This window comes from Cupressus sempervirens, chromosome 11, assembly GCF_028749045.1.
Source record: "Cupressus sempervirens isolate cs-2001-9-10 chromosome 11, ASM2874904v1, whole genome shotgun sequence".
NCBI classification, from domain to species: Eukaryota; Viridiplantae; Streptophyta; class Pinopsida; order Cupressales; family Cupressaceae; genus Cupressus; species Cupressus sempervirens.
In genome coordinates this window covers 604650313-604666612 of record NC_143128.1, presented here as the reverse complement: position 1 = coordinate 604666612, position 16300 = coordinate 604650313, and the positions used below count along the sequence as shown (strand labels likewise).

Genomic DNA, 16300 nt, shown 5'->3' with positions numbered 1-16300 from the left:
CATTGTATCTTCTTGCGAATTAAATCACTAGGAAAATAAAGAAAACCCACAAAACACAAACTAGAATCACTCACAATTCACATTTTGCTTATGCAATCATCTATATAATATAATGCAGATACAAAATCAATCAAAATTTATCAAATCATGAAGTTGCTACAAATGCAACAAATGCACACATACATGAGACAAATTTATCGTTAAGCTCATGTGAATGATTTCCCCAATAACTCATCACAACAAGACTATCCAACGATGGTTAACACCAAATTAAAAAAATAACAGATATATTCACAATACAATACAATTGATTCTTTGAAATTAACAAATGAACATGCACATATTCATAAATTCTCGTTGATAGCAAAATTCTTGCACTACAAATGAAACATTAATTAAATATAACTTTATGACATAAAACATCATTACCTAAATTTGATAATAAAATTTCAAGCCTTCTTACTAGGCTTATACATTATTTCACAAAATTAATTTTTTATCTAAATTAACAATTAGTAATACATAGCTTTTAACACTTGCTGTTAATTAATATAGACATTAAAAATTCAATTCCACTGTTGATAAGTAGTTTAAAGTATACACCAACACTAACAAGTGAGCCGAGTAAAACATTCACAAGGTCTGATAGAACATTCACAAGGTCTGATCAGTTACCAACATCTTGCCATGACAATTTGTTCACTAGATTCTTGTGTGACATTAATATGGTGAAATCAAGGTCAACCATACCTGGAACAGTTCCGACTCTTACCTTGTACAAGAACAAGTCCAACTAGTCGAATTTTTACAACTACTTTGCGCGCCTTCTGCAAGGGCTTCAACACACTTCAAATGTCTGGGAGAATAATTCTTCTTTTTCCTTCTGCTCGCGATGAAAAAGAAGCCCATGGCATATCAAGGAGCTACATAAGCCAATGTTTCGGCCGTTGGAAAAACAAGATTTCAAATATCGGTACATCACTCTCCAGGCAAATGTTTCAAAAGCTTGCTCCTCATCCAGACATAACGTTGCATACCTCAATTTGCTGATATCTCCAAATAGATCAACGGACGTCAATGTGCTTCTTGAATCTTGAGTGATTTGGTGTGGATGCACCATCGAGTCTTAATGTTGGGGATGAACGCTCATGCGATGGAGTTACTTTTAAATATTGTAGGTCAGAGATGAAACCAGGGCGCGAGAGACACTTATTGGTAAAGGTCTGCCTTTCTGTCAGCATTCTTACGGCTTGAGACATTGTCGGTCTGATTGTGGGTGTGGCTTGAGTACACAGAAGAGCGACTTTGATGAACACCAATGCTTCTTCCTCTGGGTACACCTCTAATCTTGGATCCACCAACTCTAGCAATCTGTTTTCCTCATATAAGTGCCACGTCTGTAAAACAATTTTACCAGGACGATCATGTTTTAATACTTTGACAAAACCTAATTAGAGAAGTAAATAGAATCTTCAAATGAAGACTTAATGAACCTCAGACTAGTGTTTCTCTTCTAAATTCATCTTCCCAGTATAAATTATATTTTCAGGTATGTTGTCATTTTATGATAGAAGTGAAATGATATAGGGATTTCAGACCCGGTTAACAATCCTGTACATTATTTTACAAAATTTGAGCAATATTTAAATGATCAATTAGCAAACATAACAAAATTTCGAAGGGAACTGTTTATAAGTAAATATAGTTGTAAGCAATTGTATGAAAAGATTGTAAAGATCACTGTCTAATTGTATAGTGTTATTAGCTATGACTTTATATCATTAATGGTTAAAAATTGAATAAAATCAAAATGTGTTCTGTAGATCAAGGAAACAATAAATCATGTGAAGTCACATTGGCACACCAACAAAACATGATTTCACCCACAATTATTTTTCATATAGCGGCTCTTTTGTTTCTGGCACGTCAACAGCAGGATCTTTTATGACAATTAAAATGTTGAGATGATGGGAACCTGAGCATCCTCTATAATAAAAAATGGCAGGATGATTTAAACCTGATCTGAATACAAGTTTTGGAATGAACCTTTCCGAAACAGAATGGAGATTTAATTAATATTATTATGTCATTCATGCTGTGTCTTATTATTACTTTGTGCATACGGCAACTATGCATTTGGCATGTTGATTGCTTGGTTGACAATTCTATTCTCACTAAAGCATCCTTATTTTACTGTGACTAATATTTGTTTGCTTAGGGTCTTTCAATCTGGTGTCGTCCCTAGATTTCCTATATCAATGTCTTCTATGAATTATTTACACAGATTCTGCAATTCACAAATGCATGTCGACTAGAGACCATAATTTTATGGTCAGTTTTGGAGTTTAAATGTGGATATAATCATAATGTATTTTTTAGCAACCTAAGTTACTAGATACACAGTGACCAGCCATTGTACCCAGCTTGAATGGGTCTGTATCAAGGCCTTGGCATCCCTTAGGCGGATTTACCAGGGAAAAAATGAAAAAATGTCAGGGCGTGGAAAGCTCAGCTGGGATAGACCTTAAGACCTTGAGCAGCCATTTACATTCCTTCACCACTGCTGCCATGCGTGCCACACTCTCATAAATCTACAACTTAAGAGTTTTCTGTCTTTACAAATTTGTTTGTTGCTGTGCAAAACCATTTACTAGATGTTAGCCTACACATTGTGAAAAAAATTAGACAACTTGATATATTTTGATTAAAAATTAAAAGTTACAAATAGTTATCTATTTTTATATTCATATTGTAGTATATTATATGTCAAATTTATAGTTAATATATTTATTTTATCTATTTTAATATATTTTTAATACTATATGTAACTGGATATTGTCATTAAGACCAGAATTAATTTTATTGTGGAGTACTGTGAAGTTCACTAACGATCTATTGAAGGACTTTGTCTTCTTCTTTTATGATCATTATCAAGTTGAAATGGTATCTCTGTTTTCAATGACTCAGGTATTTCTAAGGTTGAAATAGCAGCCCTTTGTTAATGATCATTGATCATTGGATGATCTGTCAGTGGATTATATGTGAGGATATTCTGATCTTATATTGGATAGCTGGATGCAATATGCTGGGGACTTGTAGAATATAGAACACTAAAAATGAAATCCAATAAACCTTAAACTATAATTAGTTTGGGATGAGGAATGTTAAGTAGTAAATCTCCAACGAGACTATGTACATAGATTGTACACAGTTGCATTAAGAGGCTTGATTTTTATGATTAGTATATCATTGACTTGGTTCAGCAACACTGACTGGATGTTATTACTTCATATCATCAATTTTGCTGAACAAATTTCTGACTTGATTTCTTGCATATTTTTGCTAGAATGAAAGTATTCATAGTTCTGCAATTTGGTTGCAATTAACTCTAGTTTTTACAACATAGATATTGGCCAAAGAGTGACAGTGCTTCCTATTGAATGCACCCCAAGACTGAGAAGGAACTGGAGAGTGGGGGGGCGGGGGTTGGATGAGTCCTTTGATCATATACTTCGTAACCTTTTAAATCATAACTCCACATCAATGAACCTTAACCAAATTAGCAGCAATGAACACCATACTCATTAGAACACCAGAATTATGTGGAGAACCCGAGAAGAGAGAAGCCACAGTGAGATCCAACTCATACTATATGAAAAACAGTTTTACAAAGATTGTTTTAGGCTCACTGACAAGGAAGCTTACTGCTCGTTTACTTGCAGGGTAAGGTGTACCGCCTCAAGGCAAGATACAAAACTGCCGAGGACTCATTGTCTCCTAGCAAAATTACATGAACATTATGAATCAAGATGAACAATTCTTTAGCTTACTGCCTCCAGCAATTCTCCAAGCAAGAATTTGTCCTTGAATTACTGTCTCAAGCAACCAAATTCATGTCAATCACTGTACATGCATCCGCTGTCTAGACATTGGTAACTGATTGATATGATCATGAGGGTGCACTATCCTAATTGATACTCGCAATTATAGTTGACACTTATATGCACAACTTATTCCTCACCTCCACATGCTGAAATAATCTTCAATATTTTTCAACTTCTTCATCAAAACCCTCAATTAGGTTGGCCAAAACAGAGTACATACATAAGTTCTATCAAGTCGGCCATCAAACACAATTGTGGTCTGCTGTAGGAGATAAAGAGGACCTGAAAACATCATAACACATCTTTCTAAGTAGCCCCAAAAGATTCACACACAAGAACACATCCTCCAATATAGGTAACAAAGGTAATGTGTGGATAAACTATGTAGTGCATAACTAGTTGGCCCAAAAACATAAATTCTACTGAAAATAATTCAATGCAGATTCACACGCCATGATAGGATCCAAGCAATATCTTAACTTGACTTCCAGCACAAGTCCAAACCAGAAGAGTCTGGCCCAAATAGGAGCACCCACTTAGCATGCTAGAGAGATAGAACAAACCACACTATAGAGAAACAAAGCATTATAGCTATTTTTGCGAAGCAAACCACCAACTAAAAACTGAACTGAGACACTGCACAAACATTTTGAGCGTGCCCTCCAAGTTGCAATACCAAAAGCATCAATGCAGAGTGTTCTCCATGCCAATCCTCATAGATAGCCAGATTGTCGACAAACTTCAATTATCAATCACTTCATCTACATTGTTAGGGACCTGAAACCATAAGAGTGCAAAATCTATGGAGCATAAAAGTATGTTCACACCCACAAGCTCTCATCACCAAACATGGAGGAATGTGGAGCATTCTTCCATGCAGACTCCGAATACTCTTTCCTGCATAGTACATCTTTTAAGCATTCTACGAACATCAAATGCTTACACAGGAGCAACACTAGAGAACATAGGAACATTCAAACACATTTTTTAACCATCATTAACATCAGGTTGACACTGATGACAACACCAGTCATATTCGCGACAATTTTCCCCTTTCTCATTGATGGCAACACCATAAATATGATCGTCGTTATCTGTGCAAACACTACCTTTAACAAACAATCAGCTAAGAAGTTCCTCTCCCATTTTACAATAGTTCTATTTCCTTAATGTGTTCCTTTCCCACTTTGACATCAAGGACAAAGGGAACCTCTACATTACTTTCCTGGAAACAGTAAACAACAAACTACTTGCTAACCATGAGGCAGCTACATTATCAATCTAGGAGACAAAAGGTAATCTTTGAATTTCTCTCCCTTGGATAGATGTACCACCTCATGAAATTAATTAGTAGGGGCAATAACCTTTTGACTTCTGCCAGAGATGGTCAAAGGTATACTTTGACAGTGCCTTAGTGAAAATGTATGCAATCTAATCATTTGTGGGCATATACTTAAATTTAACCTCTTTCTCTACAACCTTCTCGCTTAGGAAGTGATACCTATTAGAGATGTTTTTTGTTCTTGAAGGCATTACAATTTTTTTTAAAAAGTTAATTACGCTTGTATTATCACACAAAAAAAGATAAGATTCATCATACACCACTTTATATATTTTAGAGTTTGTTTCATCCACATCACTTGAGTGTAACAAGATGTTGCTGCATTGTACTCAGCTTCTGCTGTTGATAAAGATACTGAATCTTGTTTTTTAGTTTGCTAAGAGACTAATTTGTCTCTTAAGAAAAATGCTGCATTGTCAGTACTTCTTTTGTCTTCCATGCAACTAGCTCGATCAGCATCGGTGTAAGCCTTCAAAGAGAAAGTATGATGTAGGATCATCTAGGGTGTAAGATAAATCTTGCATCACCCAGAAACATCAGTGTAAGCCTTCAAAGATAAATTATGATGTAGAAGCATCTAGGGTATAAGAGAAATCTTGCATCACCCAAAAACATTGTCTAAATTTTGAATAAGGGCTATTTTTGAGAGGGTTACTATTTATGGCAAGTTTACTAATTTTAATAAGTTCTCATATGTGCATACTAGAACTTAAAAATTGGTCCCAAGGGGCAAAATGGGAAAAAGAATCATGGCAATACCCTGTATGGTTTGGGAGATACTTAATTGTTTTGGGAAATTTATTCTAGAAAAACTTCAAATGTATTTTTAAGGCCTTAGAAGCCCTAGGTCGAGTTGAAAAGGCCAGATCTTACTGATTTGACTACAGGACGGTATAGATCTCCTCATGAGCTTTTCAACAATTTGTGACAGTTGAAAATCCAACGGTCGGATTAAGATATATGCTACTTAGTTGGAAAAATGAAAACTCTTGAAATACTCCACTTGACATCAAAACTCATTTTGGGCATCTTCCAATATGGGGAGAATAATATATAAGTGGTTGGCCCCAAAGGGGGCAATTACATTTCTAGAGCATTCTAGAGCGGTTAAACTTCCTAGTATAAGAAGACAAAGCAGGGGTTACAAAGGAGTTTCAAACATGCATATGGTGGCTTTGACTTGCAAATTATTGGAATGAGAATGCCCATGTGGCTATAGCATATTATTTTTCTAAATGTTGTAATGTCATTTCATTGAAGTTAAATAGAAAGCAGGTGTTTTTGTTCTTCGAACTGTTTTGTTCTCGCAATTTTTTGTTTATTTCTCTATTGTGTTGTGTGTTTAAGTGAGTAAGCAGAGTACCCTTTATCAAGTGATATTATAGAAGAATTTCTTGAGAGTATAAAAATATTGTTGAACGTGAGGTAGTTTGCACCATGACTATGGATGTGGGTTTGAGAAATAATTAAGGAAAATGCTCCACGAAGGAATCATGGTGAAGAATTGCTGGTGTGATAAAAGAGTGTTTTAGAGCCCTCTAAAGACAAAGTGCAAGCACTAAAAGAGGAGCTGATATTAGGGCAATAAATAAAAATGAAGATGACTCCAAAGAATAGTTTGAAGAAGAGCGACGAGAAATCCTAATGAGGCTAGGTTTTTTAGGGTCATTTCCAATATAGGAAAGAGACCAAAGATTGAAGTTTCCACATTTTTAGAAAATATTAATTCAAAAGAGTTGATTGATTCAATTAATGATATGGAAGAGTATTTTGAATATGAAGAAGTAGAAGATCCTGAGAGGGCTAAATTTACAAAGACCAAGCTGAAAGGTCATGCTGAAATTTGGTGGAAAGAAGTTAAGTTGGAGAGAAATATAAGAGGGAAGGATAACAAGATGAGATCGAATGGTGGAAAAATTCAAGAGATAGTTCATTCCTGTTGACCATGAGCTTGATTAGCTAAAGAAAATGCTAGGGTTGAATCAAGCAAGAAAATCTATCTAGGAGAATATAGAAGAGTTCTATCAAGTTCTTAACAAAACATGCCATATGAAGCCAGCAAGGAGAAGGTTGCCTGCTATATAAATGAATTGAGGCTGAGTATTGAAGAAGAGTTAATAATTGTTAGAATGTCTACCACTGAAGATGCATATCAATTTGCTTTGAAGGTAGAAGAGAAATTGAACAAGAAGTTCGAGAACAAGCAAAATGGAAGAGGTTGTGGTGGAAAGACTGATGCATGACTTATCAGAGGCTGAAACGAAGATCAAAAGAAATACAATGACTATAATAGTAGTTAGAATCAGAGTAGAAATAATTCCTATCTCCCTCGGAATCAAAGTAATGGATATCAAAGAGGAAGACGAAGAGGACGAGGACTGAGAAGAGGAGGTTTCCATGGAACATGTTTCCAATGCAAATTAAGGACATAGAGCCTATGACTGTCCCCAACATCAAGGGAGGACAAATAAGAGGCCAGAGGGCAATGCACGAGTTGCGCTTGTAGATGAGGATGCTGAGTCTTTACAATATGAAAATGCTGAAAAAGGAGAGGTTCTTGTTACTAGAAGAGCCTTGCTAAATGATGAGAAGGAACCCATGCAAAGGAAGAATTTGTTTCGCATTAGATGTAAGTGTAAAGTTAATGTTAGCAATGTCATTATTGACGGTGGTAGTCATGATAACCTTGTTTCAAAGGAAATGGTTAATAAATTAAGTTAGAAAGAAGGAAGCTTTTGAATCCCTACATGATTGCTTGGTTGCAGGAGGACCACAAGGCCTTGGTCACTGAACAATGTGTAGTAAAGTTCTAAATTGGAAACTATTATGATGAGGTATTATGCATAGTTTGGAAAACTTGGTTTCGGCAATATCTCGGCTAGCTCAATTTTTTTGAAAAACTCAAAATAGCCAAAAATTCGGCAAAAGACTGGCAATAAATTAACACTTTTATCGAACATTTGAAAATATATAATTTTTATAGATATATATTAATAAATAATTATGAAGACTATAAATAAATATATTTGTTCTCTATAATGAATTTATGAATACTATAAACTTATAAATGTTGTTAATAAACAATGCATATGCATATTAGCATTAAGAATAAATATACAGTATTATAATTTATTAGATATACAATTATTAATTTATACTAATTTATAACTCTTTATAATGAATTGATTAATATACAATAATATACTACTTTAGTATTAATATATAGTATAATAGTATTATAAATCTGTATAATACAGTATTATAAATTTACAAAACCAGTGCAAATAAATTAAAATTTGTATATTATAAACTTTTCTATAAACTCATGATCATCAATTCATTACTTATTGTTATATAAATTTATAACTTATAGCTCTATAAAAATATATATAGTGATGTTGATGTGTATACAGGAGCATAATAGTGATGTGTATATGAGGAGATTTGACTACTATGTGTTGACTTTCTAAGTCATTCATTGGGGATAAAATTTGGCATACTTAGACAAACTTACATTAAATTTCCAAAAATGTTTTCTATAACTTGTTGAAGAGCAAAACCATTGTGTGTATCCTACAATCAACACTCCATGTGATGACATCTTTGAGGCATATCGTCGAGATAGTTCCCATGTCTGAATATGTGCTTCTACGTTTTCTCAACAGTCTGAATCTGTGTGCCTTAATAGTCCTGAGTAATCTCACCTTTCCTCAGCAGCCATCGCAGCCCTTTTGTTAGCCATCGCAGCCTATGGGAAAATGAAAAACTCTAAACATTTTCTAGAAAACTTTATTGTTTTTCAAGTTGACTTAATCAGCGGTTTTTGGACCAAAAAATTGTAAAAACCATGATTTTTTCATCCCAAATGCGATGCGATTTTTTCAAAATATCGTTGATGATTTATTTGGCAATTATATCAGTTGGCAGTTTTGGTCGCAATATATTGCTGTTTTTTTAAACTATGGTATTATGTGATATTATGCCCAAGGATGTTTGTCTTATGTTGTTAGGGAGACCATAGCAATTTGGTTGTCATGAAATACATGATGGGTACACGAATACCTTTTCTTTAACAAAGGATGGAGTCTGACACAAGCTGGGGCCATTGATTAAAATAGAGGAAACGATATGTTGTAATGCAAGATATATTTAGTTGAAGCAAGGAAGTTTCTAGAAGACATGGAGCATGTGTTACAAACATAAATGGCAGAATACTTGATTAATTAAACAGAGATCATAACAATCTATATATACAAAAAGGAGAGTCGAATAGAATAGAAACATTCTATTCTAGACTACACCTAAATATTAGAAACATTCTAATATTTACAGAGATACAATAGTGAGCATTAAAAAGAAACATAAAGATTATTTTAATACCCCCCCTTAATGCTCAATCTATTTACTACACCAATAGATCCCCTGAATTTAACAAACTTGTCAGGACCAAGGGGTTTTGTGAAAATATCTGTTGGTTGCTCTGAGGTAGGGACATAGAGTAACTGAATAGATTCATCTTCTATTAATTGTCGGATATAATGGCAATGAAGCTCTATGTGCTCGGTTCGTTCATGAAACACTGGGTTCTTGGCAAGTTTGAGTACTCCCTGATTGTCGGAAAACAAAGAAGTTGGACCTGCTTGAGGAATATGCATATCTGCAAGCTTCTGATGGAGCCAAACTGCTTTACAAGCTGCCTTGACAGCTCCTCTATATTCTGCTTCTGTAGAGGAGAGTGCATGTGCCTATTGCTTCTTACTGGTCCAGGTAATTGCTACAGATCCGATATTGAACACATAGCCAAAAGTAGATTTCTTGTCATCAACTGAGCTGGCCCAATCGGAATCGGTGAATCCACTGAGCTGAGGAGTAGTACTCCTTGTGTAAAGAAGACCATAATTTGAAGTACCATTACATAGCGTAACACACATTTCGCTGCAATCCAATGATCAATCTTGGGGTTCATTATGAACTGTGAGATGTAGTTGACTGCAAAACTGAGATCAGGTCTTGTAGTAGTAAGGTAGATGAGACTACCTACTAGCTGCCTGAAGAGTGTTTCATCTACAGGAGGAGAATCAGATTGTGCAGACAATTTTAGACCAGTCTCCATAGGAGTGGAGGCAGGTTTGCAATCCTGCATTCAAACCTGTCAAGTAAATTTCTGGCATACTTGGACTGAGACAAAAAAATACTGTTGTCAGTCTGCCAAACCTCAATACCTAAACAATAATGAAGCAATCCGAGATCGGTCATATCAAAAGTTCTGCATAGATCTTGTTTGATTGCTGAAATCAAATGTTCTGAACTTCCAGTAATGATCAAATCATCCACATAGACAACAAGAAAAAGAATATCATTACTAGGTGTTTAATATACAGATTACTGCCTAACAGGCTGGGTTGAAATCCCTAAGCAACCAAGTACTGATCAATCTTTATGTACCAAGCCTGGGGGGCCTATTTAAGACCATAGATGGTCTTTTGGAGTCTATATACTTTTGGTTTTGAACCGACAACCTTGAAAACTGGGGGCTGCGTCATGTAGACTTCTTCCTATAATTCACCATTGAGAAAAGCACTCTTCACATCCATCTGATGAACTTTCCAACCATACTAAGCTGCAATGGCAAGAAGAATGCGAATAGTGCTCATCTTGGCTATTGGGGCAAAGGTCTCTTCATAGTCAATGCCTTCGTGCTGGGTGAATCCTCGAGCAACAAGCCTGGCTTTGTATTTGTCCAAGGTACCATTTACATGGTACTTGACCTTATAGCCCCATTTACAGCTAATGGGTTTCTTCCCAGGAGGGAGATCTGAAAGAACCCAAGTGTGATTCTTTTGAAGACTCTGAAGCTTAGCATCCATTACCTGTTCCCATTCTGGAATTCCTTTGGCTTCTGCATATGTTTGGGGCTCAAGGATACTGTGAATGTTGGTCATAAGCGCAACATTAACTGTGTTGTGCTGAATGCTCTTATTTCTGGAGGTTCTACCCTCAACGAGTTCATCGGGATGAAGATCACTAATCGTTTGAGCCCACCGTTTTGGTCGAAGAGTAGAGGAGCCAATATCAGATGCTATTGGAATAGCTGGGTGAGGAACAAGAGCAGGAGCTGTATCATTTGGAAGTGCCTGAGGTGGTGTATTAGTAGCATTAGATGACTCATACAAAATAGAAGGAACCAAGTCAGAGATTGCTGAAGACTGAATCTCAAAATGTGGTGGGGAGGCAGAGAGCTGAAATGGTCTGAGTTCCTCATCAAACACAACATCATGACTGAAGATTAAACGATCAGTGTTTATATCAATCAGTTTGTAGGCCTTATGTGTGTGATTGTATCTTGTAAACATGAGTTTCTGGCTTTTGGAATCCAACTTAGTGCATTTGGCATTAGGAATCCATACATATGCTAGAGAGCCAAAAACTTTCAAATGGTTGATCCTAGGTTTGTGACCAGACCAGGCTTCCTCAGGAGTCTTATGGTTAACTGCAAGGGTGGGTGACTGGTTAAGAAGGTAGATAGCTGTGGATACTGCTTCTGCCCAATATTTTCTAGGAACATTTCTATGTTTTAGCATAGCTCTAGCCGTTTCTGTGATGGTACGGTTTTGACGCTCTAAAACACCATTTTGCTGAGGGGTGTGAGGTGTGGTGAACTGATGTCTAATGCCATGAGTAGTACAGAAGGCAGAGAAAGTAGAAGAACAAAATTCCCCTCCATTATCGGTCCTAAGAATACGGATAGGGGAACCATAGTCTTTTTCTACTAGGGCTTTAAACTGCTGAAATACAAGAAAAGCGTATGATTTTTGTCTAAGAAAATATACCCACATTTTGCGACTGAAATCATCCACAAAGAGTAAGAAGTACCTGTGCCCAATAACAGAAGGAGTATTCATAGGACCACATACATCAGCGTGGATCAGCTGGAGTACTTTAGATGCCCGCCATGATTCACCATCCTTAAATGGTATCCTATGTTGCTTCCCTACTTGGCAAGCTCTGCAAATGTGATGGTTCTAGGTCTGGATATCAGGTAGACCATGGACTAAATTATCTTAAGCAAGTTGTGCTAGATATTGAATGTTCAGGTGACCATATCGCTGATGCCAAAGGCTGCTGAGAGTAGATGATTTTGCGATGAAGGCACGCTCAAGGGAATCACCTGAATCTACAAGCCTATAAATACCGTGATCCTCAAGACCGATAGCAAGTGTAGTGCGAGAAGTATGATCAATAATCAAACACTTATTTCCATTGAAAATGACATCCAACTGAGGGGAGTGCTTCATAATCTGACTAACAGACAGAAGATTATGTTTCATGCCAGGAACATAACATACATTGAGCAACATGAGTCTTCTTCCTCCAGACTGAATTTGAACATTGCCCTTGCCGACAATATTGTATTCTTCGCGGCCTCGAAAGATTACTTAGTCAGAATAGGGAGTGAATTCAACAAACCAATCACGCCTGTGAGTGAAATGTCGCGAGGCACTGGAATCTATGTACCAGGTGGAAGATTTCACATGATTTGTAGGTGTGTTGGCCATAAAGGCATGGTAGATAGATTCTTTCTGCTTTGAGTGTTGGGCAACATCAGCTTGCTTTTTAATTGAGTCTAATTTTTGATGCTTATAATATGTGAATATCTCAAATGGCACAAACTTCGAGGTGTGAAAATGAAAGACCCAGAAAAATTGGAGTACACAGAAGGGAGCTCGAAAAACCCAAAAATAATATGCTGTCGGAATTCAGGTCCGTTTGCTCGAAAATCAAGGCACAGAAAACAAGGCACCCACAAAAAACTGATGAAGACCCATTTGAGATCTCGTAAAACCCACTAGAAATATGAAATTTAAAAAAATTCCGAACCTCAAAAATTAGGGTTTTGAGCAAAATACCAGTCGGCGGCTTTAAAGGTCGATGTTGCAGGAAAAAAAAGGCGGATTGAAGGTATTTGATGCGTTGACGTTGCTGCAAATTCCTGGACGCTGTAGATGAGGTTGTGCTTGTGTCTGAAAAACACGGCCGGACCAAGAAATGGTGGTTATAGCAAGACGCTGAGCCGTTTGTAACTCTGCCGTGAACCCATCGAATTTGCAAGCAGCAGATCAAAGAAAAACCCACAATTTTCCACAAAAAAAAAAAAAAGATTTTCAGTCCCGAGTTGCAGATTCATGTCATCCAAACCCTAGCCTGAACTAGGTATAACGAAGCAAACTTATTTAGGAAAATATAATTTCGAAAATAAGGTTCAAATAATTTCAATAAGAAATTATTATTTAGAAAAAATTCAACCTAGCTCTGATACCATGTTACAAATGTAAATGGCAGAATACTTGATTAATTAAACAGAGATCATAACGATCTATATATACAAAAAGGAGAGTCGAATAGAATAGAAACATTCTATTCTAGACTACACCTAAATATTATAAACATTCTAATATTTACAGAGATGCAATAGTGAGCATTAAAAAGAAACCTAAAGATTATTCTAATAGCATGAACATGTGTTTTGCTTTGATTACAAAGTTGATAAAGAGGAAGTAGAAGATGTACTTGTGGAAGTTGCAGATTGTTGGACGAGTTTCAAGGTATTGTATCTGATAATGTGCTTGATGAATTACCATTTATTTCAAAATTTGAGTGCTTTAAAGGCCTAATTCTGATATCTGCCCCTAAAGTCTGATTTTTATGCACATAATTGCAATTTGCAGCACTTAGTTTCTGATTTTCTTGAAAATAAAAAGGTTTATATTCCAGATTTGATGGTCTTGTTGTTGCTAAATGTCTGATTTTCAGATGCCTCTTTCACAATTGAACTGCTACTATGAAATTCACTGTGTTTAAATCAGGTCTGCTCTGCTTATATTCAATTTTTTTCCTTGTGTTTGTTTTGTGATGAAATGATCTTTGCTCTCTTAAATAGGCAACTTATGGTGAAAGTCATGTCGCCTAGCTAGGCTGACTTGCCTTGGGAGAGTAAAAGTGTTTTTTAATTTTAATTTTTCCCTCCTTTTTAGCCTCTAATGCAGGCCGATCTGGTTTGAATTTGAGCCTTTGTTAACAAAAAAATCTTTTTTGCCTATGACATAATTGATTTTCACTCTTTGGTTGACTTAGGAGGCAGATTGGAGGGGAAAGTTGTGTTTTTACCCCCAAAAGGAGGTGGTATAATTTTAGGGTGACTCATCCACTGGTGGACAGGAGGGGGTTAGGATCCAACCCCTTGACAAAGAGGGTTCGGATTCTAGCCCGTCTTGTTCCTCTCTCTTTTGGGCTTGTCAAGGGCTCAGACCTGAAGTTCCATGCTTTCATTTCAGCTCACATTTGTCTTTTTGGCCAACAATTTCATTTCAATCTTACAAGTCATGATCACAGTTTTTCCCTGCAAGGATCTAATTTTCACATTTTGTCGTTTTTTGTTCTTTCAAATCTGATTGACGATCGTACTTCAAGGAAAATTGATTTCCAACCCTGATTTTACATATTTCAACTCTCATAGAATGGAAATTTTCTCCTCAATTGTGAAATTTTGGGCTCTTCTTACAAGAGTTGACAAGAGGCGGTTGGAATCCAACTCCTCATCCTTCACTTATTACCAAGGTCTGGACTAAGCACCATTTTCAGTCTTCATTTGCAATCTGATTTCCTTGTTCACTTCTACTTCTCATTTCTTCTTAATCAAAGTTTTCAGAGCTTCATGCTTTCATAGATGCATCAAATTGCCTCCTACCTTGGCAATCATCTTGATCACCCTTGTCTTCATCTCAATTCATCAAGTATTCCTTTTGGTTCTGTTCTTCTCCATTTCAATTCTCACCAAGTATTTTCCTTAAGTATGCTTTCATTTTCAACATCTTACTTCATTCCTTATTAGTTGGCAAGGCTTGGCTTACAACCTGGACTTACTTCACTCAAACTAGTTTTAGACCTCCAACTTGATCCATCTTAGGCCTCATCTACGAATTGAATGCCATTCTTAGGAGATTGCTTGGTTTGGTTCCAAGATGGAAAAGTTGCTCAAACTTATCTCTTAGGCTTGGAGAATTCCCATATTGCCACTAAACTAAGGCAATTTAAGCCACCTAACACTATTGCCAAGTAAAAAGAGGGGGATCCCTATTTGCAATGGGATGATGGTGTGAAGATCTTATAACAATTGGGATATTTTAGAAGAACAAGAAGAGGAAATGTTTAAGATGAAGAGGAAAGGAAAGAAAATAACAAAGACTCCTCCAAAAGCAAAACCACGTGAGCCCCATCAATTTGAATCAATCTTTAATGCCAGTGCACAATTTGGAATCTTGAAAGAAACAACAAACCTTTTTTACTGAGCTGCTTCATGTACATAAGGCAACAATTTAAAAGACTATTGTCATGTACATGATAAAGTACAACGTTATACTGAATTAGATCTTTGATCAATCACCAAAAAGCTTGTGGATGCACTTACAAGAGAGAAAAGGCAATAAAATAGGATGCAATGATAAGTTAGCAGGTACTTGACAAGGCCAACTACATTGTCACTTGAGGAAATGGTTGAACGGAAATGGTTGAACTTTCACAGAGACAAACTCAAGAATTAAGAACTGAACAAAGACTAAATGCTCTAACAAGCATGGAGGAGGATAGAGACAAAGTAGAAAAGGAAACCAAAGAAAAAAATGCCAAAATGTGGGGAGAGATAAAGAAGGTTGATGTTTTATTTGAGGAACAGACTTATATTCTTCCTTCGGAGCTCTCCAATTTACAAGATAGACCTAAAGAGTTCACACTAGACATAGATCTCTCATCCTTTGATGTTCCCACATCAGAGAATGTTGCTTTAGATAAGAATGATGAACAAGGAAAGTGAATTGTCTTTCTAGAGAATGTGAATTTGAATGATCGTTTATTGGTGGAGACTAACCTACCTTATAATTTATCTGTATAAATATTTGGAGCAATCTTCAATTCAATTCTGAATTCTTATAGATACATATTTATGACTTGAACTGGAAATAATGAATCTTATATGAAGATTACAGATCTTCCTTTTAATATCTTTGTTCTGATTTTATTC

The 16300-nt window shown here is 36.1% G+C and overlaps 1 protein-coding gene and 1 long non-coding RNA gene across 2 annotated transcripts in view; one reads left to right on the top strand and one right to left on the bottom strand.

Annotated features, from left to right (window-relative positions):
* Positions 1 to 1064: 1064 nt before the first annotated feature.
* LOC149531133 (cold-responsive protein kinase 1-like) overlaps positions 1065 to 16300 on the bottom strand; it is a 91048-nt gene continuing 75812 nt past the window's right edge. The window contains exon 6 of the mRNA XM_089810076.1: positions 1065 to 1397. Within this exon, the coding sequence (XP_089666202.1) occupies positions 1065 to 1397 (333 nt within the window). The remainder of the gene's footprint in view (positions 1398 to 16300) is intronic.
* LOC149531134 (uncharacterized) overlaps positions 1198 to 16300 on the top strand; it is a 39591-nt gene continuing 24488 nt past the window's right edge. The window contains exon 1 of the long non-coding RNA XR_016358769.1: positions 1198 to 1334. This is a non-coding gene — a long non-coding RNA (uncharacterized LOC149531134). The remainder of the gene's footprint in view (positions 1335 to 16300) is intronic.